Source organism: Phaenicophaeus curvirostris, chromosome 3 (genome assembly GCF_032191515.1).
Source record: "Phaenicophaeus curvirostris isolate KB17595 chromosome 3, BPBGC_Pcur_1.0, whole genome shotgun sequence".
NCBI lineage: Eukaryota > Metazoa > Chordata > Aves > Cuculiformes > Cuculidae > Phaenicophaeus > Phaenicophaeus curvirostris.
In genome coordinates, this window is record NC_091394.1 from 22362663 (window position 1) to 22383071 (window position 20409).

A 20409-nucleotide genomic window follows, 5' to 3' on the forward strand; every position below is an offset into this window, starting at 1 on the left:
AAAAAAACGGTGGAGCATTTCTTACAAAATAAAAGCCTGTGACACACTGTTTCAAAGATAAATTGGAACTGACCATGTTTCCAAACACAACTCTCTCTTATTGGGAAGCAGGCTGTGCAACAGCTCCAAAACCAAAAAAGAAGCTGAAGAGCTTCACAACTTCACATCTATACACAGGGTTCACAAAATGAAAATACATATAAAGAAAAAAAAATCTGGTTAGAGCAAAATAGCTAACACGCAAAGGGATGACAAAAACATACTGTTAGGGAAAAGACTAAAAAAAAAAAAATAGCCATTTTAGTGAAGTGTCACCAAAAGGTGAAAGAAAAAGCGAAGACTTGAAAGAAGCCAATGTTACTGTAACGGTGGAGGGTTACACAGCTCTTCTTTGACTGGAATCTGAATGTATATACCTCAAAAACCATGAGCTGACCTTGCACAATGTAGAGCCTCTATTGCCAATTTCAATAGTTATGTTTTGCAGGTTTGAGAAAGTTCTTGTGTCATTTTAGTGTATTCATGATGCCAGCTGGGCTGCTAGACTCCAGCCCAGTGACGACTATGCTTCAGTTGCAAAAATCTATCTTACAAAAGACAGATATGAAGTACGTGGTAGTATACAAGGCAGTTACAATGATGTGCTACTGATATCCTGATTTATAAAAATAAACTTGCTAAAACTGTCTTCTTTCTACCTCAGTAAGGCAGTCCTGAGCCCGCTTGAAATGTTTTCTAGTCAAAACATAATACTCTCTAATTAACCTAAAAATAACTGTTGACAAAACAACTATTAGCTTTTAAAAAAACCTACATGTGAGAAGGAGTCACAGCTCAGAAACTTCAGAAAATGCAGCCAATGTCAACAGCTGAAAGAGGCTCTGTTCCTGCTTGGTGTGGTGTTGGCACCCAGTAGTCCTCCAGAAATGTAATCTTTACACCACTGCTTATGGGGTGATTGTTTAGCCCCACCAGTCTGAAATGCAGCTTTGCTGGAGTAAGCTGCATCAACATGACAAGCTGGAACATTAAAATGCATACTTGTGCTATCAGGAAAATGCTTTTAACATAAACCAAGAGACCTCCAAGATAGTCCTAAAGGAGTAAGCTATGCTGTACAGCACAGCCAGAACCCATGCATGTCAACGCAGACATTTATCAGTATCAGATTTTTACTTTAAGAATGGAAACTTGACAGTGGCAAGTTCATCCAGTTTCAGGGGCTGGTGAACCTTTCAAAGGTCTCCATGAAGTACTCTAGGCTGGGAGGCAGTGATCTTCCAAATGCCACAGCACAGCAGCACCAAAGAAAAGTACCACAAGCTGCATATCCAAAGTACAAGCTTCCAGGCTTGGCAGATACAACCTCGGACAGCCCCCTTAAGTAATGTTCAAAATCTCAGAACTGATTTTTGCCCCACATCCTTCTAATGGAGGGAGGTTCAACACTTGCTCCCTCAGGACACATGCTGGGAGCCCTGCCTTTAAAATAGTACAGAAGCAAATATGTTCCAACTGCAGACAGCAGAAATTAAGGAAACCATTCTGAACTCAAGGTGCCAATGGCACCAGTAAAAATAAAAGCATGCTGGACAAAAGACTATCTGCAGCACCTCAAAGGAAGCTACCCCGTAGTTCCCAATAAACCTCCACGCAATGTTAGAGAAACATCAGTAGGATCTCTATAATGATGCTATTGTAACACTCTCCTTCCCTATAATCTACCCAGACATGCTAGACAGAGGGCAGAAGATAGTTGTTCTCCTTCCTTCCTACTCTTCCAGTCGTAGAAACTAAAGGAAGGGGGAAAATCCTTTTAAAAGCTTAACAGCAAGTAAACACACTCAACCCTCACAGCCACCACTGTGCATACTGCACTGCAAAATCCCCAGGAGCTATTTTGGAAAATATGATCTCCTAAAGTCTCTCACAACTTAAACCACTTTCTGACCTCAGCTGTACCAGCAACTGCCACAATTTCTCCTGTGACAAAGACAACGGCCACAGTTCAGCACAACACACCATATATATTGGGCAAAGTGGCTCCTCACATAAAAGGAGGCCAAAGTTAACTTCTGCATCCTCTTCCCCTGCTGTCCTGGTAAGCACTGCATGAGTACTTCAGATGCTGAAGAGGCAATTTGAGCTTCCCTCTCTCCTGCCTGTTTTGTGCAAAAGTCTCTTTTTCCTTCTCATCTTGAAATCACTCTCATCCTTCCCTCACAGCATACATTCCCTTCTAGAAGGAATGTGTTCTCCCTGGAAAAATGAAGTCTGACCTTGGCTGCCACGAGGAGACTGCTCCCTTGTGAGCACCATAGCTGTTGGTAAAACATATGGGAACAATTTTTTCAGGCTGTTTTGAGCAACACAGCCGACTGGCTCTATTGCACACATCAGTATTTTTAATTCTGACTCTAGATCTCAGAGATTTCTACAGGTTTTAGCACTTTACCTATGAAAATATGACTGTGTAACTACATTGAAAAAGTTAACAATTCCACCATCGACCTTCTTTCAAACACCACAAGTCAGCACACAGATCAATCAGTAGCCTGAAAGAGTCTTTAAAAGTTTCCAAACCCAATTCTCCTCTGTATTCAGAATGCAACTTTAATAATCTTCCAGCAATAACGGCACTTCGGGGGCAAGGGGGGAGGAGCAAGTTCCAGGACCAACCGTTCTAGTCTAATTCTTTACTCGGAACAAGTTGGGGTTTTTTTAACTGGCTGAGTTAGAAAACTGGGATAGGGATGGAGATCAAGGCTCCTCTAGAGACAGATACAACCATTTGTCCTAGGAGAATAAAAGCCAAGTAGGAAATAGCAAAGGAAGGACTCTGGGCAGCAAGATTCATAAGTCAAAAGGCTGTTCAGTCGTGAATGATGGCTGCATCAGCTGATTGGCAGAAGCTTAGTGCTATCCCAGTATTACCCCACATCACAGTTATAGGTCCCAAGAAGAGTGCCTTCTCTTTGATGCATGGGTTCCTGCACTCACCAGCAGTGTCTTACCCACTTGACTCATTTTGTTCCAGTGAGCTCTGTCCTATACTAAGAGCAGGTTACAGTCAGCACCTAGTTACTGGAAAATATGAATGAAGTAGTAATGTAGGAGGTTTTTTTCTCTTATTCCTTTTAGTTGCACGGTATTCTTCTACAACAGTCAGACCTGAAGATGCTCCTGCCTCCAACACAGCAAACAGGGGCTTTTAGGTAATGCTGAGGAACAATCGCTATGAAGCACCAGGATATGTCCTTCTCACCTACCAGCTTTTCTCCCAAAACACAACTACAGCAGTGGACACACATCCCTGCCAAATGAGAACAGAGCAGACCAGGGCTGTTACCTGCTCCTTTCATCCCGCTTCCTCTTTCTTCCACACACTACAACTTATTTTAACGAGAACAATAATTCTCTCAGATCAGTCGGCAAATATTTTCATAAAGAGCAGCTGCAGGATGTCTGCCTCGCACAAATTAAATCATGCAGCTAGTGGCTCGATCCACTGCCTTCGACGGACGTTTTTCTGTAGTAGCTGGGTCAGGCCCAGTGCATTTCTGCTATTGTGCCTTACACTCCCCACATGCGATTTACATATGCTCCAGTGTAAGGAAAGGAAAATGTTTATACTTATGGGTGGGACTCTGGATGCAGATTAAAGTCAAGGTGCTATATTTACTGATCTTTTAACGTAATATCAACATGTTGAAAGGGAGTAAGAGTTCTTAAGAAAGATCAAAGTCCACATGGAGTAACCACAAATTAACATAAATACATGCTAAAATACTAACACGGAGTGGCAAAATTTACTTGCTTTTTACCTGGGGCAAGTAATTTTGACTAATAGGGGAGTCAAAACCCTTAACTCTCTTCTTTACCTTTATGTAGGGCACGCTACTGTACTTTGTGTCAGAGCAAATGACTCTTCAGATGAATTTCGCAAGGCTAGGTTAACACTACCTTATTGCTCATGGCTTGCAAGCTTTGCAAAGGCAAGGGCTATGTTTTCTACAGAGGAAAAAAAAAGAATTAAAAGCAGCATTACTATTTAACTCAGACTTTTTGAAAGTTAATCCTGCATTTCTTCCTTCTTATTGCACTTGACAGAAGCTTTGTGGTCTAACAAATGAAAAGCTGACAAGCAGCAAGGTGTATGACCTTCTTTTATTTGACTAATTACCATTCTGGTAAACAGATCACCTGTTTTTCTTGTGGAAGCACAGACAGCAGCACCGAGAACACGAGGGAAGTTAGTTCATGAGGGCAAAGGACAGTTTTGCAGCTTAATCACAGTCCTGTAAAACAGATGCCTGGCCTGTATTTAAAACCCTGACAGGGCAACTGCTTCAGCAAGGGGTGCGATTAAAGCAGTCATGCAGTCTGTCACCAGAAGTCACGACCCAGACGCAGGCTTTGCCAGCAACCTACAAGCACAACACATGCACAGAAGTCGCTGCATTAATACTGCACGCCTTACAGTCATAAGGCTGTATCGACACCAGGTGAGATATACTGACTTGATCAAATATCACTGTATAAAATTCAGCCAATTCAGCAGAAGAGGACCCAACTTCCAATTTTCAGCGTATACCCTGTAGCAAAGGCTCTTCGCTTTGGTTTCCTCACCTGACCAGTGAGGCTGTCAAGATCCACAAGATGATGGTAAAACTCAAACCGCTTTCAAAACTTACGCCTCATTACTCCGCATTTTGGATTGGAAGATCTTTGCCTTCACTCAACAGCACACTCTAAATAAACAACCTTAAATAAGAAGGCTGCCTACAACAGCCCTGCTTCCGAAACCTCTTTCATTTGCAGCCTCACGTGCCCATGCAGGGTGGAAAAAACTTATCCCAGCGGGGTTTCACGCAAGGACCCCCCTCCCAAGCAGGGAGCACCCCCCGCATCCCACCAGAGCAGGGAGCATCCCCCGCACCCCCCCAGAGCAGGGAGCATCCTCCGCAACCCCCCAGAGCAGGGAGCACCCCCCGCATCCCACCAGAGCAGGGAGCACCCCCCGCATCCCACCAGAGCAGGGAGCACCCCCTGCATCCCCCGAGACACCGTCCCGGGGTCGGGGGCAGGAGGGACCCGCACAGCCCGTCACGCAGCTGCTCCTCCAGCCCCTGCCCGCTCTAATGAGCCCCAATTAGCGCCTCCCCGGCGGAGAGCGCTCCAGCCCCGCTCACAGCCCGAGAACGCCGATACTTTCGGGGTGGGGGGGATGCGGAGGGCGCTGCTCTCTCCCTCCCGAGAAGCACGAAGCCCCGACCCCGGAGCGGCTGCTCCTGCAAAACTCCTCGGGAGCCCAGGAACTCGGGCAACGCGCACAAGACACTTTTCGGGAGCCTCTCGCTGCTTCGCTGCCGGCTCCCCCTCCACAAAGCGACCGGCGCCGGAGAAGGAGGAGGAGGAATAAAACTCCACGCGAGCCGAGGAGCTCGGGCAAGGCGCACAAGGCACTTTTCGGGAGCCCCTCGCTGCTCCGCCGCCGACTCCCGCTCCCGAGGCGCCCCAGGGCAGGGAAAAGCCCCGCGACGCCGCGCTCACCTCCACCAAGAAGCGGTCCATGGCGGCCCCCGGGCGCGCACCATGCGCGGCTCTGCCCCGCGGAGCCGGCTCAGCCGCCGCGCCGCCCCATCGCCCGCAGCCTTTGTCCGCCCGCCCGCCCCCTCGCAGCCGCTCAGCCGGGCGGTCCCGGCAGCGCGGAGCCAGCCGGGGGAGGGAGCAGGGAGGAGGAGGAGGAGGAAGGAGGAGGTAGGAGGCTCCTGCCGCCCCGGCCCGGCCCGCCCCGGCCCCCGAGCTCCCTCACGTGCGGCCGCGTGAGGCTTCAGGCCGAGGGGTCTCGCAGCACAAAGCCCTGCGAAGGGAAAGTTACCGGCGGCGTTAAATGTCGCTTAAGGAATGTGTAGCCGCGGGCTCGCTTCCCCGACGACCAGTTTGAGTTCGTGGCGAGTTGGTGTCCGGGCTTCTGCAGCCTTCGCTCCGCGCTGGGAAAGCGGCGAGAGCAGCCTCCGGGCCGCCCCCGAGGGATTCCTCCTGCAGCTCCCTCCGTAGCTTTTCCAGTCCCTCACGTTTCTGCGAAGTCAATGTGTTCACCTTTACGAAAGGGTTCTCGCTCGTCCTGTTGCACTCTGGTCCCACAGTGAGTAGCAGCACAAGGAACACAGCAAAGGAGAATCACATCCTGCAGATACGGGGCTGTTTCGTTCACATCACTGTAAGAAGTGTACCAAAAAAACCCCAAATCGGTAACAGCCGTAAAGAAAGCGAATTCAGTATTCAGGCTTTTCACAGAATCGCAGAATCACGAGGTTGGAAAAGACCCACTGGATCATCGAGTCCAACCATTCCTATCAAACACTAAACCATGCCCCTTAGCACCTCGTCCACCCATCCTTTAAACACCTCCAGGGAAGGTGACTCAACCACCTCCCTGGGCAGCCTGTTCCAGTGCCCAATGACCCTTTCTGTGAAATAGTTTTTCCTTATGTCAAGCCTGGCGGAGCTTGAGGCCATTCCCTCTTGTCCTGTCCCCTGTCACTTGGGAGAAGAGGCCAGCTCTCTCCTCTCCACAACCTCCTTTCAGGTAGTTGTAGAGAGCAATAAGATCTCCCCTCAGCCTCCTCTTCTCCAGGCTAAACAACCCCAGCTCTCTCAGCCGTTCCTCATAAGGCCTGTTCTCCAGCCCCTTCACCAGCTTTGTTGCTCTTCTCTGGACTCGCTCCAGAGCCTCAACATCCTTCTTGTGGTGAGGGGCCCAGAACTGAACACAGGATTCGAGGTGTGGTCTCACCAGTGCCAGGAACAGAGGGAGAATAATGTTTTGGATGCAGGCAGAATCCTAATGCTGCTTCAGGAGCTTGAGCGTGTGAGCGATGATACAGGAGACCAGCCCTTGATATTAGAAATACTCACAAGTGTGCAACTCTTTTTTGAGGTGTCACAGGAGCTGACATGTAGAGCAGAACAAGGTCTGCCACTAAAAAGGCAAGTTTAAGAATGCATATGCTACAGAACAAGAAACATTCATCTTTGTGTCCAAAAACCCCAAACCCTGTAGTCTGAATAAAGAAGAGAGTGGATAGAAGAGGTTTGGTTTTGAGATGTCCAAATGTGTTATTTCCAAAATGGGGTTCTTCTGGTTTTGGAGGCTCACGTTGTGACACCTTGGCAAACTGCTGTGCCATCAAGGTTAGAGCTGGAACAAAGCAGCACAAGAGTGACTTTCTGTCAAATGGGTACCTGTGTTGGGGCTGTGGCTGCCCACCCCAACAGACAGAGACAAGATGGGGAGAAGCCTTCAGGAAGGCAGCAGCTGCCTTGGACATGGCCATCTTGTATAGGTCAGCAGCTGCCTTCAGTTTACCTTTCCATGGCCAGCTGCAAAGGCTCCTGGCAACAAAAGCAGAAACACTTCCCACCTTGCTTGTAGCTCAGCATAGCATCCCCTAGGCAGCACCCCTTTTGCAGCTTGACAAGTCCAGCCAGGAGACACCCCATAGGACACCCCACAGCCTCCTGGGGCCTGCATGGGGTGAGGGGTGGGGTGGATGGTCACTTTTCTTGCCAGCCTCCCTAGTCTCTACACCCAGATATACAGGTTGTACCTTCCTATGGTTGCTTCAAAACTCAAGGTTTGCCTAGGATTTCACTTGAATTCGCCTGTCTACATAGAACCAGCTTGCAGTTAGCCTGAGTCTAATCCAGTTATTCCACTGTAGATCACATCATATAAATCCCAACGTGGAAGCTCTGTAACTGTTTCAAACTACTGTGTTTCCAAAATTTCTCCAGGGAAATGGTTTTTCTTCCACAATCACTGTGCCAGAAAGCTTCCACACTCAGACAAGTCCTAATTTAGGGAGAGCTGAGTCAGATCATGGGTATTTGTTGTGTTATTTTGACTTCTGATTGAGTACTTTGTTTGACACCATGCTGTTGGAATGTAATGCACACATCTGGCTACTGCATTGCACGTACTGAGGTCTATTAACCACAACTACGTAGGAATTCATGAAACTCTTGTCATCCAATAAGAGCAGCCTGTGTTTTTTAAAATGAGTAGTTTAGTAAATTACAAGAAACTATTACCAACAGAATAGGACCAAATTTATGCAACTTATAAGTATATCACAGAAAGAATAAGTATTCTCTTGTGTCGTGGATATATTGCAAGAGGCTGTAACATTCTTAAGACTTTTCTTAGGATTTAGGAAAACTACAAAGAAACACAAGCAGAAGGGGTCTAAAAAGAGGGAACTGTGGAGCAGAGTGGAAGGGAAGAGAAATTTGTTTGGTCACTCCAACAAAGTTCTTCCTTTTCTCCTTCTTTGTCTTCTTGTGTCAATCCCGCTCACAATTTGTTGGGGTAAGCATCTGTGTTTCATCGGAAAGGAGCTTTGAAACGCTGCATTTCCCTTTCCCGCTCTAAAAATGACCCCAAACTAGTTTCTTACTCATTTTATGCAATTGTTTTGGAATTTGGAAAACCCCACAGATACGTTGTACAAAGCTCTACACATCTATGAACATCTGGGGGCTTGGCCAGTTCTGCACAGCTACAAGTTTCTTTTAATCGGCAGAAATTCTTTCACTGATTATGTGCCTAAGGTAAATTGCTTCCTTTTGAAGCTGCTCACATGCGTGCTGGCTCAGTTTTCAGTAAGGAACAGGAATGGACTGAAGGCTCAGATCCTTTTTCTCAATCATACAACTCCTTAATGGCCATAAAGTTCTTCCCACCTTCTGCAGGTGGTCGGTGGTGAGGTGGCTGGTCTGTATGCCAGCCTCTCTCTTGCTCTGTGCAGTACAGCTTTGGCATTTGCTAGTTTGGCTTTACTCCCATCCAGTCTATCACACTGTTTTAATATTCCTCACTTAAATCTACTGCATTACATAGGTCAGTCCACATCTTCACCCAGCTTTTCTGACCTTTCTTCACCCTACCAGTAATAGTCCACAGTTCTGACACTTCTGGTAGACAAGATGTTTGGCATTGACATTGTCCAATAGAATCTCAGAGTTCAAGTGTAAGACATTATTGGAGAAGCAAATATTTCCATAGTGAGCAACATTGTCCAGGCAGACTGCTAGTGCAGGGCATAGTTTACAACCACGCAACTTTGGAAAGTTACAATGAAGGTAAAGATTGCTCGAGCCAAAACTGTCACTATCTGTGCAGAGGAAAAATCCCAGATTCCTCACGTTCTTGTCCATTATAATTCCTTCGCAAGCATGTACTCAAGTTTCAAAGCCAGTTCCAGGTCACGATCCTGGCTTTCAAAATAATTAATAGATTCTCTTTGAATGACTATACAACAGCAGGGCTGGACAGCCTTCCTCTTTTTCTGAACCCAGCTTGTAGCAAATCAGCTCTCCCCACGCATTGTACCAAGAGCTAAGTGTCTTACTAACAGTTGTGAACTCTGTGAGATGCAAGGTGCTTCAGCATTAGTTCCTGTTATGCTCAACTGAGTCTTGCCGGGATGAGCCTAACCCTTAAGCATGACAAGCAATGGATCAAATTAATTATTCATGCTCACAGATGAACTCTATTAGGAGTAATAAATAAATAAAAACTGAAAAGCTGGCAGATTTTTGTAACAGCTTCATTTCTAGCTACTGTAACATAAAGTCATTTCAACATTTTCACTTTATGTAAACAAACTCCCAAAAGGAATGAATAAAAAATTGTGGAAGACATTTTCTTGGCTTCTTCAGCTTCCTGGTCTCTTCTGTATCCCAACAGCCTCTTCCAAATCTTTGACCTCTTTACACTCTAATTCTCCAACTGTAGTTTCAGTGCAAGTATTTTTATGGCGTCCTGGTTGAGAAAAAAGTAACAGCTGCAGAAGTCCCCTCCAACTAGCACAGACAGCATGGATGTGATAACTTTTATGCTGTTGGGCTGTCCACATATCCAGAACAACAGTCCTGTTCCTTGTTATCATAGATTTTACCCATTCTGAACCTGTTATCGTGGAGCTGGATTGCCATATGACAGTTCATTTAACCCTGTCAGCTTGGAGTGTGGCGAAAGGCATTAAATATGTGTTGCTATACTCAGTTTCTGAGCAGAACCTCTACCTGGGAGTTTCTGAGTTTTATTTCCCACACAACAAACTAGTTTCTGTTTCAGGATTTCAAAATATGATTTCACAGATTCCAACCTCTTTTTTTCCCCCAATGACATAGAGCCACCTCTTAATTTAACAGATGGCAGTGCACATGTGAAGATGGGCAGCTTTCCAGCTTCCCGTATTGTTACCTATTCCCTGAATTCTACCTTGGCCCCAGGCTTCATCTTTGCAGAGCTTTACTTTCCCTTGTTCATCATCTTTAGACTGCTTCTTCATGCAGTCTCACATATCATGAAGTGACTTGCTTCCTTCTCAGCCCTTCAGGCAGCATCACTGCTTGTGGCAGCAAGCTATTCCGTACGTGCAACTTCTGTTACCCCATATATCTGAGTCTTATTGACCCTTCACCCCATTTAAGACTGGTACTGAATTTCTTCCTCATCAGCATCACTTAATACAGGTCCTCTAGCCTTGCAATCTTACTTGCATCCTGTTCATTTTAATTCTGTGCATCAGCTTGGAATATGGTTTTTAGGGAAGATACCAAAAGAGAAAGCTGTATTGTACAAGTTTATCTCATGAAGACATCTGCTGGAGGAAAGACAGGAGTGACAGACAAAAGCTATCAAAAAGCCTAGAATCAGTTAATGGATAAAGACAGTGGGAAGGCATAAGAAAAAGGATAAAAAGAAATGAAAGATGTTCTCATCTTCTTCTGAATCAGACCATGAATACGTGTTCCTTATCTTCACCAAGGAAGCCTGTTTAAAGACATGTTTAAAGGCTACTTACAGTTGCAAGCCCTGCAGCCACAGCTTATGCACATGTTCATTTCTTAGGTAGACAGACCTGTGCAAAACCTCTCTGAAGTTTTCCACCCCCAAGAGCAGAGCTCGGTAGGGAAACCTGTGAGGGCACCTCTCTCTGCCTCAGTGCAAGCCAGGTTAGTTCAAAACACTTCCCCTAGCAATTTAAACTAGGTCATTCTCATTTTTACTAAGGCAAACAAGGAACATACATATTTTGCTTGCCACTGGAGGTGCTATGGAAGGAAAAGTCTTCAGTAAATGGGCAGCAGACCCCAGCGGGGGCCAGTCATATCTTAAGCCACTGCAGCTGTTCAGTCAGCAAATATAAATCAAAGGCTGCCTTCTCACTTTTGTTGTCAGGCCAGTTTAAACAATGTCCACGCTCTATCCCCACCATTTGTCGCTCCCTCAGCTATAATACGCGCAAAGAGTAAGCCTGCCTTAACACTGTAGCTTGGCACTTTAGAAGTGAGTTTCCAGATCTTTTCTACTTCTCACAGTTTGGTTCATGTTGGGGAGCAGTCCTAGAGCATGCAAACTGTATACCCTCTGTGGGAAATTAAGCTAAAATATGTGCTTCAGAAATGCTCTGGGCCAGCTAAAGAATGTTCAGGACATTGGGTCAGATTAGAGCTTGCCTGAAATACAGCGTCCTGAAGTGTTCTTAGGACACGCAGTGTATCTTTCAGATATCGATACTTTGTCAGCCTGTGGTATAATTAATGCTGTCCAGTGCTCTTCTGTTAGAAGTTACTTTCCATGCATTGTCATACAAAAGAAATATATTTCTCCCTTGCTCCTAGATTCCTTCTTGGGTCTGAAATCAAGAAAACCCATCATAGCATAGGGCAGCAAACTATTAACTTCAAAGGAGACAGAATTTACTACAAGCTCTTAAGAAGTGTGTTAAAAATGCATGTAGTAATAAAAAAAAAGGAAATTTGGTCATTATATCTGTTCATAATCACGTTTACAACTTAACAGTTCTTCCCTCCTTACCCTTTCATAGAAAGCCACAACGTGCTTTAGCGTAGCTTCTAGGAGTATCTGTTCCATGATCTTCCCAGGCACAGAGGTGAGGCTGACAAGCCAAAAATGGGCACAATGTTGCTCTTCTTCCAGTCACCAGGGACTTCTCCTGACTGCCATGACTTTTCAGATATCAAGGGTTGCGGCTTGGCCACTACCTCAGCAAATTCTCTCAGGACTCTGGGATGCATCTCATCAGATCCCATAGACTAACATATGTTCAGGTTCCTCAGGTGGTCACAAACCTGATCCTTACTTACACTGGGAGAGGCTTTACACCCCTCCTCACCATCTTATTGTCCATTGACCCAGGAGGGGTGAGGAGAGAGACTGTCAGTGAAGACTGAGGCAAAAAGTTGTTGAATACCTCAGCCTTCTCATCTGTCAGTAGGGGTACACTTTCTTTAACATTCCTTTTCTGATTGATGTACCTGTAAGAAGCTCTTATTGCTAGTTTTTACTTCCCTTGCCAAGTTCAGCTCCAGCTGCGCCTTGGCCTTCCTGACCTCATTGCTACACAACTGGGTAGCGTCCCGATACACCTCCCAGGTTCCCTGTCCCTGCTTGCACTGCCTGTGCAGTTCTCTCTTGCTCTTCAGTTTGACCAGCAGGTCTCCACTCAGCCACGCTCATCTCTTCCCTTCCCGGCCTGATTTCCCACATCTGGGGACTGAGCGCTTTTGTGCTTTATGGAAAGCATCCTTAAATATTTTCCAGCCCTGTTCTGCTCCCTTGTCCCAATAATCTCAAAACTTGCTCTAGTGTTGCATTGCTGTGACAGGTTTGTGTTTGGTACCTTAAGTTTTTTCCCAAATATACTTGCTTTGCTTTAATGTCTTATTCATGTGTACTTTTAGGATACATTTAGATCTTAGTTGAACTATAACTTTAGAGGTTTGTTTGTTTACTGAATGTACTCAAGTGATAAATATGCAAATATTTTTTGTGCAAACAGAAGGAAAGCTTCTGGCTTGCATCAGCGTCCCAGAATAGAATCAAAGGCTGCTGAGGTAGTTTATGTCCCTATTTAGAAAGAGGAAAACCTTTGTTTTGTATATACAGGTACTAAGACCTTCAGCTTGAGATGTCAGAGGAAGCTGGGGAAGTTAGCAAGCCCCATGCTAGATACATTCTTGGCATGCAGTAAGCCTCTAGCAGTATTTGGTATTTGTGTTTGCTTGCAACATATGACAGTTAATTGACTGGAAAGATGTGGTAGTGATGTTTAGTTCCAGGCTTGTTAAAGAACATATGAGACCATATCTTCTGTTTCCCGTGATTCTTATCCCAGCTGCTCTACCATAGACTGTTCCCCTAACACTCGTAAAATTGTAGCAATGGTCATTCTTTTCTTATTCAATGAATTACAGGATTTGCACAGGATGCAGTAGCAAACTGTAAACAGAAAATAAAGCAGGGAACAATTCCATAAATACAGTCGTTAGAGTAACAAATATGGTAGCAAAACAGGTAGTTTTCAATAACATGAAAGCCTTGAGCCCCTTAATTCCAATAAGTTTTCAGAGGGAAACTTGCAAATAACTTGTGTTTAGGTCTTTGCAAATTCTTTCTCAAAACAGTTAACACCTGTGGGGATGCATCCAAGCAAGTACACTTTCAGAACCTCATTCCTTTTCTGTCTAGCTGCTGTAAATGGTAAACTTCTGGATAAGGTGGACTATAGTGACAAGTGAGCTCTATTTTATATTTTTCCAGCCCCTAACTACTTCAGAATTCCACAACTGGGAATATTTCTTTGTGTGGGGGGGCAGAAATCTGAATACATCAGAGTGGTATACATGGATTTTGCCCTTCTGTTATGGCCTTCTTTTTTTACTTTCCATTAGAAAACTTTACAAGAGAATTTACTCAAAAGCATTCCAAATACTTCTAAAACACCTGCAACACAGCTAATACCTTCTTTTGCATCTAGCACAAATTCTCCTCCAAGTTTAAAAACTTCAAAAGCAAGTGGAAACCTCTCCAGAGAGGAAGCCAAGACCAATGTATTTGTATGAAAATCCCAGCAGAATCAAGTTAGATGCAGGGAAATCATCTAAAGTGAAGTCTGGCAGAATGGCCAACTAACATCTGGAGAGTGAGCAGGATAGTGACAATTCTCCTAGTTACTATTATCAGAGGGAAAACGGCAAGAAATCAAGCCCTTGCTCTGTGCACAGGTAAAGCACTGCAGCCACTGTTCATTTATCTAACAATAATCTGGCAACGTGGCTCTGCCTTGTCAGAGAGAGGCAATCTCTAAATGCTTTTCTAGACTAAATTTCTTGGTAACAAGAAATCTGAAGGCTATCCTGTCCTCAATAAAAATAAAAATGCCTGGTTGGATACAGAGCAGCCTTTGCTGCTGGCTGACCTCAATAAACTTTACTAGTTGAAAGGAACAAGTAGTTCAGCTGTGTATGTCCTTTTAGTGCATCTACTTTTGTCTAGAAGTAATGGGAGAAGGCTTCCTCTAATCTTTAGGAAAGTAGGTGAATCTTTTATTGGGAAAAAAGCAAATGTAAAAAAAACCCCAACAAAACATCAAAAGACAAATCTAAGTGTTGTCAAGAACAAAATCTGTGCTAAATTAGGGTTGTGAGTTTTGTCTTTCCTGTTTTTAATGGAATTCTCAGAGGATACTGACTCACTCAATGACTGAAGTGCTTGTGGTTTGGGACCCATCCTGAGCCAATAAAAGGGAAGTTCTTCCATTTTTTTTACATAAGGAAGTTTCCAGACCAGGTTGCCATCTGTTGCAACACCAGAAATATGGGCAGTGAAGGGCTCAAGTTAGAACTCTCTAAAAGGGACCAAGTTGTCATGAGGATATCCAGCTACTAGCAATCTTTTCTAACAGGGAAACAATCGTGATTTCAGCAGTCTTCAAGTACTCTTCCATTCACACCCAGTCAGACCAAGGACTGGTTTTGCAAGTTGTCACTTCACCCTGTCCCTGTGTGAAGGGATTTGTTACCCATGAGCAGAGACAAACCTCACCTGTGGTTGAAGGAACAGAGCTGAGGAGCAAGCCTGGGTGATTTGTTTGCAGTGATCTTGCCTGCCTTTACATTCACTCTCTGATGTAAATTCTAATAATTTTTCTTTGCACTACACTTACACACTTGCAATTATTTTTCTTTTGTTCCCGGGAAGTGACAGATTAAAGGGCTGCATATCTCTGACTCAGTGCTGTGTTTATACTTGGGCAGTTTATCTTGACTAAAAATTCAACTTGTCCTGTTACTCAGGTGGCTGGATTAGTGCTATGGAAAACACTTGCCTTTAGGGGAAGGAGATAAATAATTCAAACCTTGTACTGAAAGTCACCTTCTCCTACCACTGTGTTTATTGTGATCTTCTAGCAGCCAGAGTCATTGCGATGTCTCCACTGTGAAACACTGGCACTACTGAAATAAGGTAGCATTTGTGAGGCCTCTTCTGCCTTCATGCTGTACTAAGTATGTGGCATGTAAGAAATGGAGCTTCTCAATGGTAAAGATATTAAAGGGTTCTCCTTGTCAGAGTACTTCAGGCAGAATTGTCATTTTATGTTTTCCCAGTACACGGCCTGACCTCAGCAAGACTGAGATCCAGCTTTGTAAGCATAACTAATCCTACAGAAAAAGTATGTGGTTTAAATTTTACTTCTAGTTGTGTAGCAACATTTAGTCATTCTTAATAGTCTAAGTGATTTTAAAACTTGAGAAAAATTAAAACCAAAAAGTTTTCCAAATTTAGATGTAAAAATGCAAGTGCAATTTGAAAAGCCTGAGCGGGGTTCTTTTGAGAAATGAGTTATGCACACACTGAAACGATGCCCTTAAGACAGTCACAAGCTAGGAATCCAGTCAAGAACTTCTAGGATTTTCTTCTCATCCCCCACATATTTGCCTCCACTTGTTTGTTGCTATTGCTAATAAGTACCTGTGGTTTCCAAATTATTGCCGTGTGAGTGGGTTTTGGAACTGCCATGAGTCCTCGTTAGGGCAGAGTTCTGTATGTATGCAGCAGCAGGCAGTCCAGGCAGTGGTTCACAGACTCACACTTCACATAACACGTCTGGTTTGACATAGTGTCTCAGCTGCATGAAGACGAGCTTGTGCTTTAGTCTTCACTGAACTGGATCGAGTAACAGTAATCTTGCCTAAGGTGAACTTTAAAACACCTAAGTACTGTGTAGCAATAAAACCTGGGAACCTGAAGTGATGTGTGAGCAATTTAAAAACATTAATTTTCAAGTCTTCCTGTTTTAAATGTTTAGAGTAGATAATAATGTTTATGAAATACACCCAATACTATTTTTATCTAATTGGAAGTTACTCCTGCAATCTTATTAGAAATTTGCTAGTATTTAGAGCTGAGTAACTGTAAATTATGTCCAAACAGTTGGACTGGACTGTGAACAGTGGTGCAGGGGAAAGTAGCTCCAGTTTCAGCCAAGTAACTGCTGCTCAAGCGTCTCAACTGCTCATTAATACATTCTGCTTCATGGACAGGGCAAATCCATAAATCCTTTCACTGCTGGCTAAGCCGTGCCTATCCTTTGTGCTGCAGCTTGGAGATCACCTGAAGAGGAAGGTTTTGTGCTACACTTTGGGGCCCTGTGGCTATTCTAGTGTTCTTCTGTACCTATCTGACTTCTGAGAGCGGCTCCCTAACCTGTGCGATATGATAGTGCAGTGCCACTGCAAAGTGCAATACTGTGCTGGCACAGCAAGGATTGGTCTGTGGGAGCACAAAATTGACACAAGGCTTCCCAGTTCATACATATAAAGAATGTTTTTCAGGAGTGTTTTGTAACTGAGAGGTCCCCACTGCTTTGAAAGTGTCAGTCAAAATGGGTTTCTTTTTGGTTTTGGGGGAATGGAAGGTTTTGTTGCCTGAGTGACCTTAAATTACCCAGACTATACAATGGATGGCATGATCAGAACATTCACAGTGACCACTTCTTTCTCTGTAGTCCTCCCCCAGCATCCTTTGTCCAAACTACATCAGATCCATTCATGAGGTTTTCTTCTTCCAGTCTTACACTATTCCTAAAAAATTCATAAAGGCAGAATTGATATTCAAAAAAATAATGCTGGCAGGAAACAGAATGGAGACTGAAACATTCTCATCTTGAGAAACAGGCCAACAAAGAGAATATTGTCTTCATTTTCTAGAAGTTTATTGTCAACTTACTTTGACTTCAGCTTTATACTTATTTATATATTTCTCTGTAGCAAAACTTGAGATGCTGACAGGATGGCATCAATGCTCACCATACAGTAATCTCAGGACATCTTTTGCGGTTGTTCTTTTATGCTCATCATGATAAAACAACAGCCAAAGAGAGCACATTATGGCTAATTACCCTGTCTGAAACTTGGATGTTGTGGAGTGGAGAAAAGCAAACCAGCAAACATTTTTTTGACTCAAAGCTGGCATTATTCAGCTTTTAAGATCTTTCAAAATAAAGTATTTAGAAGGTTTTCCATTTTCATTCACCTTGTTTCATTTCATTTCACCTTGTTAAAGGTGCAATCCACCTTCTGAATATAATCTAGTTTTTGCTTGGAAGCCAGCCACCAAGCGTCAATAGTGAATATTCCTGATAGTAGCACACAAATACACATGTAGCTTGTGGAGCAGCTGGTACTTCTTTAGAAAGCCTTGCTTTGTCAGGATCATCACAGTCTGACAGTGAGGTCTGCAGACTTGAATATGTCATCCAAGTAGTGACAGTCAAACAACATTAGATCTTTGTAAGTATAGAGTTTATATAAAATCAACAAATAGTCTCTGTTTCCACTAAACTAGAGTGAAATGAAGAAAACACTGCCAGTATAGAAATAGTGAAACAGCCTTTACACATTCGCATCTCAAACCTGGCACCACCATAGTTATACCTCATGACTTGGAATCCAAATAATTATGAAGGTAAACTGTGTTCTAAAAAATATTTCAAAATCAATAGCTTTAGGTACTTCAGTTACACAGTGATGGAAAATGTGCACTTCAGAACTGCTTCCTGCAGAGAAACTTAGACAGTGAGAATGGGGGAACTAGTCTCTGAATATGACTGTTCATGATCATCTAATTTTACCTAAACAGAAAAGTGATGATATACAATGTGGACCTAGTATTCTTTCCCTTACATTTTTTTTCCTCTGATGATAAAGCCATTCAGTTAAAGAAGACATAAAAGGCAGAAGCACACAGCACTAAGTTTATTAAAGACCAAAACTAAGGCTGGGAGAAATATCACTATATAGAAAAGCTACAAGATGAAGCTTATATAAAATTATGTGATAGTTCATATCTTGTAACATATCTAATGACATTGTCCTGGGGGACAGAGCAGAATGAACGTAGCTCTTTACACAGGACAGCATGACAGATAAGCTATCAGATTTTCATTACAGAGCAGAGTTGGGTTTTTTTTCATTTCTACTGGATTTAGTAGTTATTAAGGTCAATAAAGCACACCATTGACTCCAGGAAGATGACACAAGAGATACAGCAAACAAGCTGTTATTGATTTGGCTCAGGGACAATGAAATACCTACTGACCCATTCCCAGATCAGTTGTTTACTGCTTTTGCCTATTGCTAAATGACAGCTAGCATGACAGATGTCCTTTATGTTTGTTATACATAAATATTCTAGTTTGCTGGAATACATACATTTGGTGATGCTTCAGAATCTCATGATGCGCAGACGAGATGCAGTGATCTGTGCAATGAGATGCACAGATATAGATCTGCAAAAAAAGATTAGTCTCTTGCTTAGCACAGAACGATCTTAATAAATGTTACCATCAAAGAAATATACATGTGCATCTGACCTCTAAATGCAAGTTTTCATCTTCTTCATACATTATGAAAATTAATGGATGCCAGTACCATGTCAAGCAATGTCAAGATTTTTATTTTGAATTTTGAACAGCGCTCTTATATTTTACTGCATCTTTGAAAGCCCTTGTCATATTTATATTGCTCATGAATTACAGCCAGCTGTGAATTACAGAGTTGCACTTCTGTCAGAAGCTTCAAGTAATGTCATAAACCACAAGAGAGAAGCCTAATTCACTAAAATCCCAATGCAATTACAGATCTGTAACTTCCACCTTACTTGCTGTTTTATATAAAAGATGTACACGAGGAAATATTGATATACACCTCCCTGCCCACATTCCCTTCTCTCAACTCATCTTGCTTCATCATTCCCTCCTTTTTGTGTCTCCTTATATCAATTCATATTGGACCATATTGCTTAGGGTGGCAGCTATAATCACTGGCTCAGCTGCAGTTTTAAGGCTCATGAGTTCTAATCTCTATCTATTCTATTTTACATTATCACTGAACTGCTCCCTGCAGAAAAGTCACCAAAACCAAGCCACTTATTTGTACTGATGTAGATTTCCAGGAAGCACTGGCAGTCTGTCTCACCTTGGTCACCACCACCCTGGGAGAGAGGATGTCCACCTTTGTTAATGGGTAAGGCAAGCCAGGTCATTAGTAAATCTTTTGGTGATCAACTTCCTATTTTCCTACCCAGTTTATACTGCATGGCACAGTACAGAAGCAATTTTTTCTTCTCAGAGAGGATACATTCATAGAATCATAGAATAGTTTGGGTTGGAAGGGACCTTCAAAGTCATCTAGTTCCAACCCTCCTGCCATGGTCAGGGACACCTCCCACTGGATCAGGCTGCCCAAGGCCCCATCCAACCTGGACTTGAACACCTCCAGGGATGGGGCAGCCACAACTTCCCTGGGCAATCTGTTCCAGTGCCTCACCAACCTCACTGGGAAAAAATTCTTCCTTATGTCTAGTCTAAATCTGCCCTTCTCCAGTTTATACCCATTGCCCCTAGTCCTATCAGTATAAGCCTTCATAAACAGTCCCTCCCCTTCTTTCTTGTAGCCCCTTTCTGGTACTGGAAGGTTGCTGTAAGGTATCCCCGGAGCTTTCTCTTCCCTAGGCTGAACAACCCCATCTCTCGCAGCCTGTCCTTGTATGGGAGGTGCTCCAGCCCTCTGATCATCTTTGTAGCCCTCTTCTGGACCCATTCCAACAGCTCCGTATCCTTCTTATGTTGGGGATTCCAGAACTGGACACTACGCTCCAGATGGGGTCTCACAAGAGAGGAATAGAGGGGCAGAATGCCCTCCCTCGACCTTCTGGCCATGCTTCTTTTGATGCAGCCCAGGATATGGTTGGACTTCTGGGCTGCAAGCACGCGTTGCCGGCTCATATCGAGCTTCTCATCAATCAGCGGATTCAAGTAAGTCTGCCAGGCTACCTGTATTCTGACTGTGACATTTGCATTCAGCCCATCCACGACTCTGTAGCTTGTGGATGACAACTACAGACACATGGTTCCTTCAATTTCTAATATAGAGAGAAAAGACTTATAGTACAGTATTTTTTTTTCCTGTAGAGCAGGCTACATGGAAGTCAAGAGAAAGGATGTGTCACCAGCCAGTACTTCGGTAGGT

At 43.7% G+C, this 20409-nt stretch overlaps 1 protein-coding gene across 1 annotated transcript in view; it reads right to left on the minus strand.

The window, feature by feature from the left end:
• MYO10 (myosin X) overlaps positions 1-5574 on the minus strand; it is a 165503-nt gene extending 159929 nt beyond the window's left edge. Inside the window, exon 1 of the mRNA XM_069853025.1 lies at positions 5554-5574. Within this exon, the coding sequence (XP_069709126.1) occupies positions 5554-5574 (21 nt within the window). The remainder of the gene's footprint in view (positions 1-5553) is intronic.
• Between the last annotated feature and the right edge of the window lie 14835 nt (positions 5575-20409).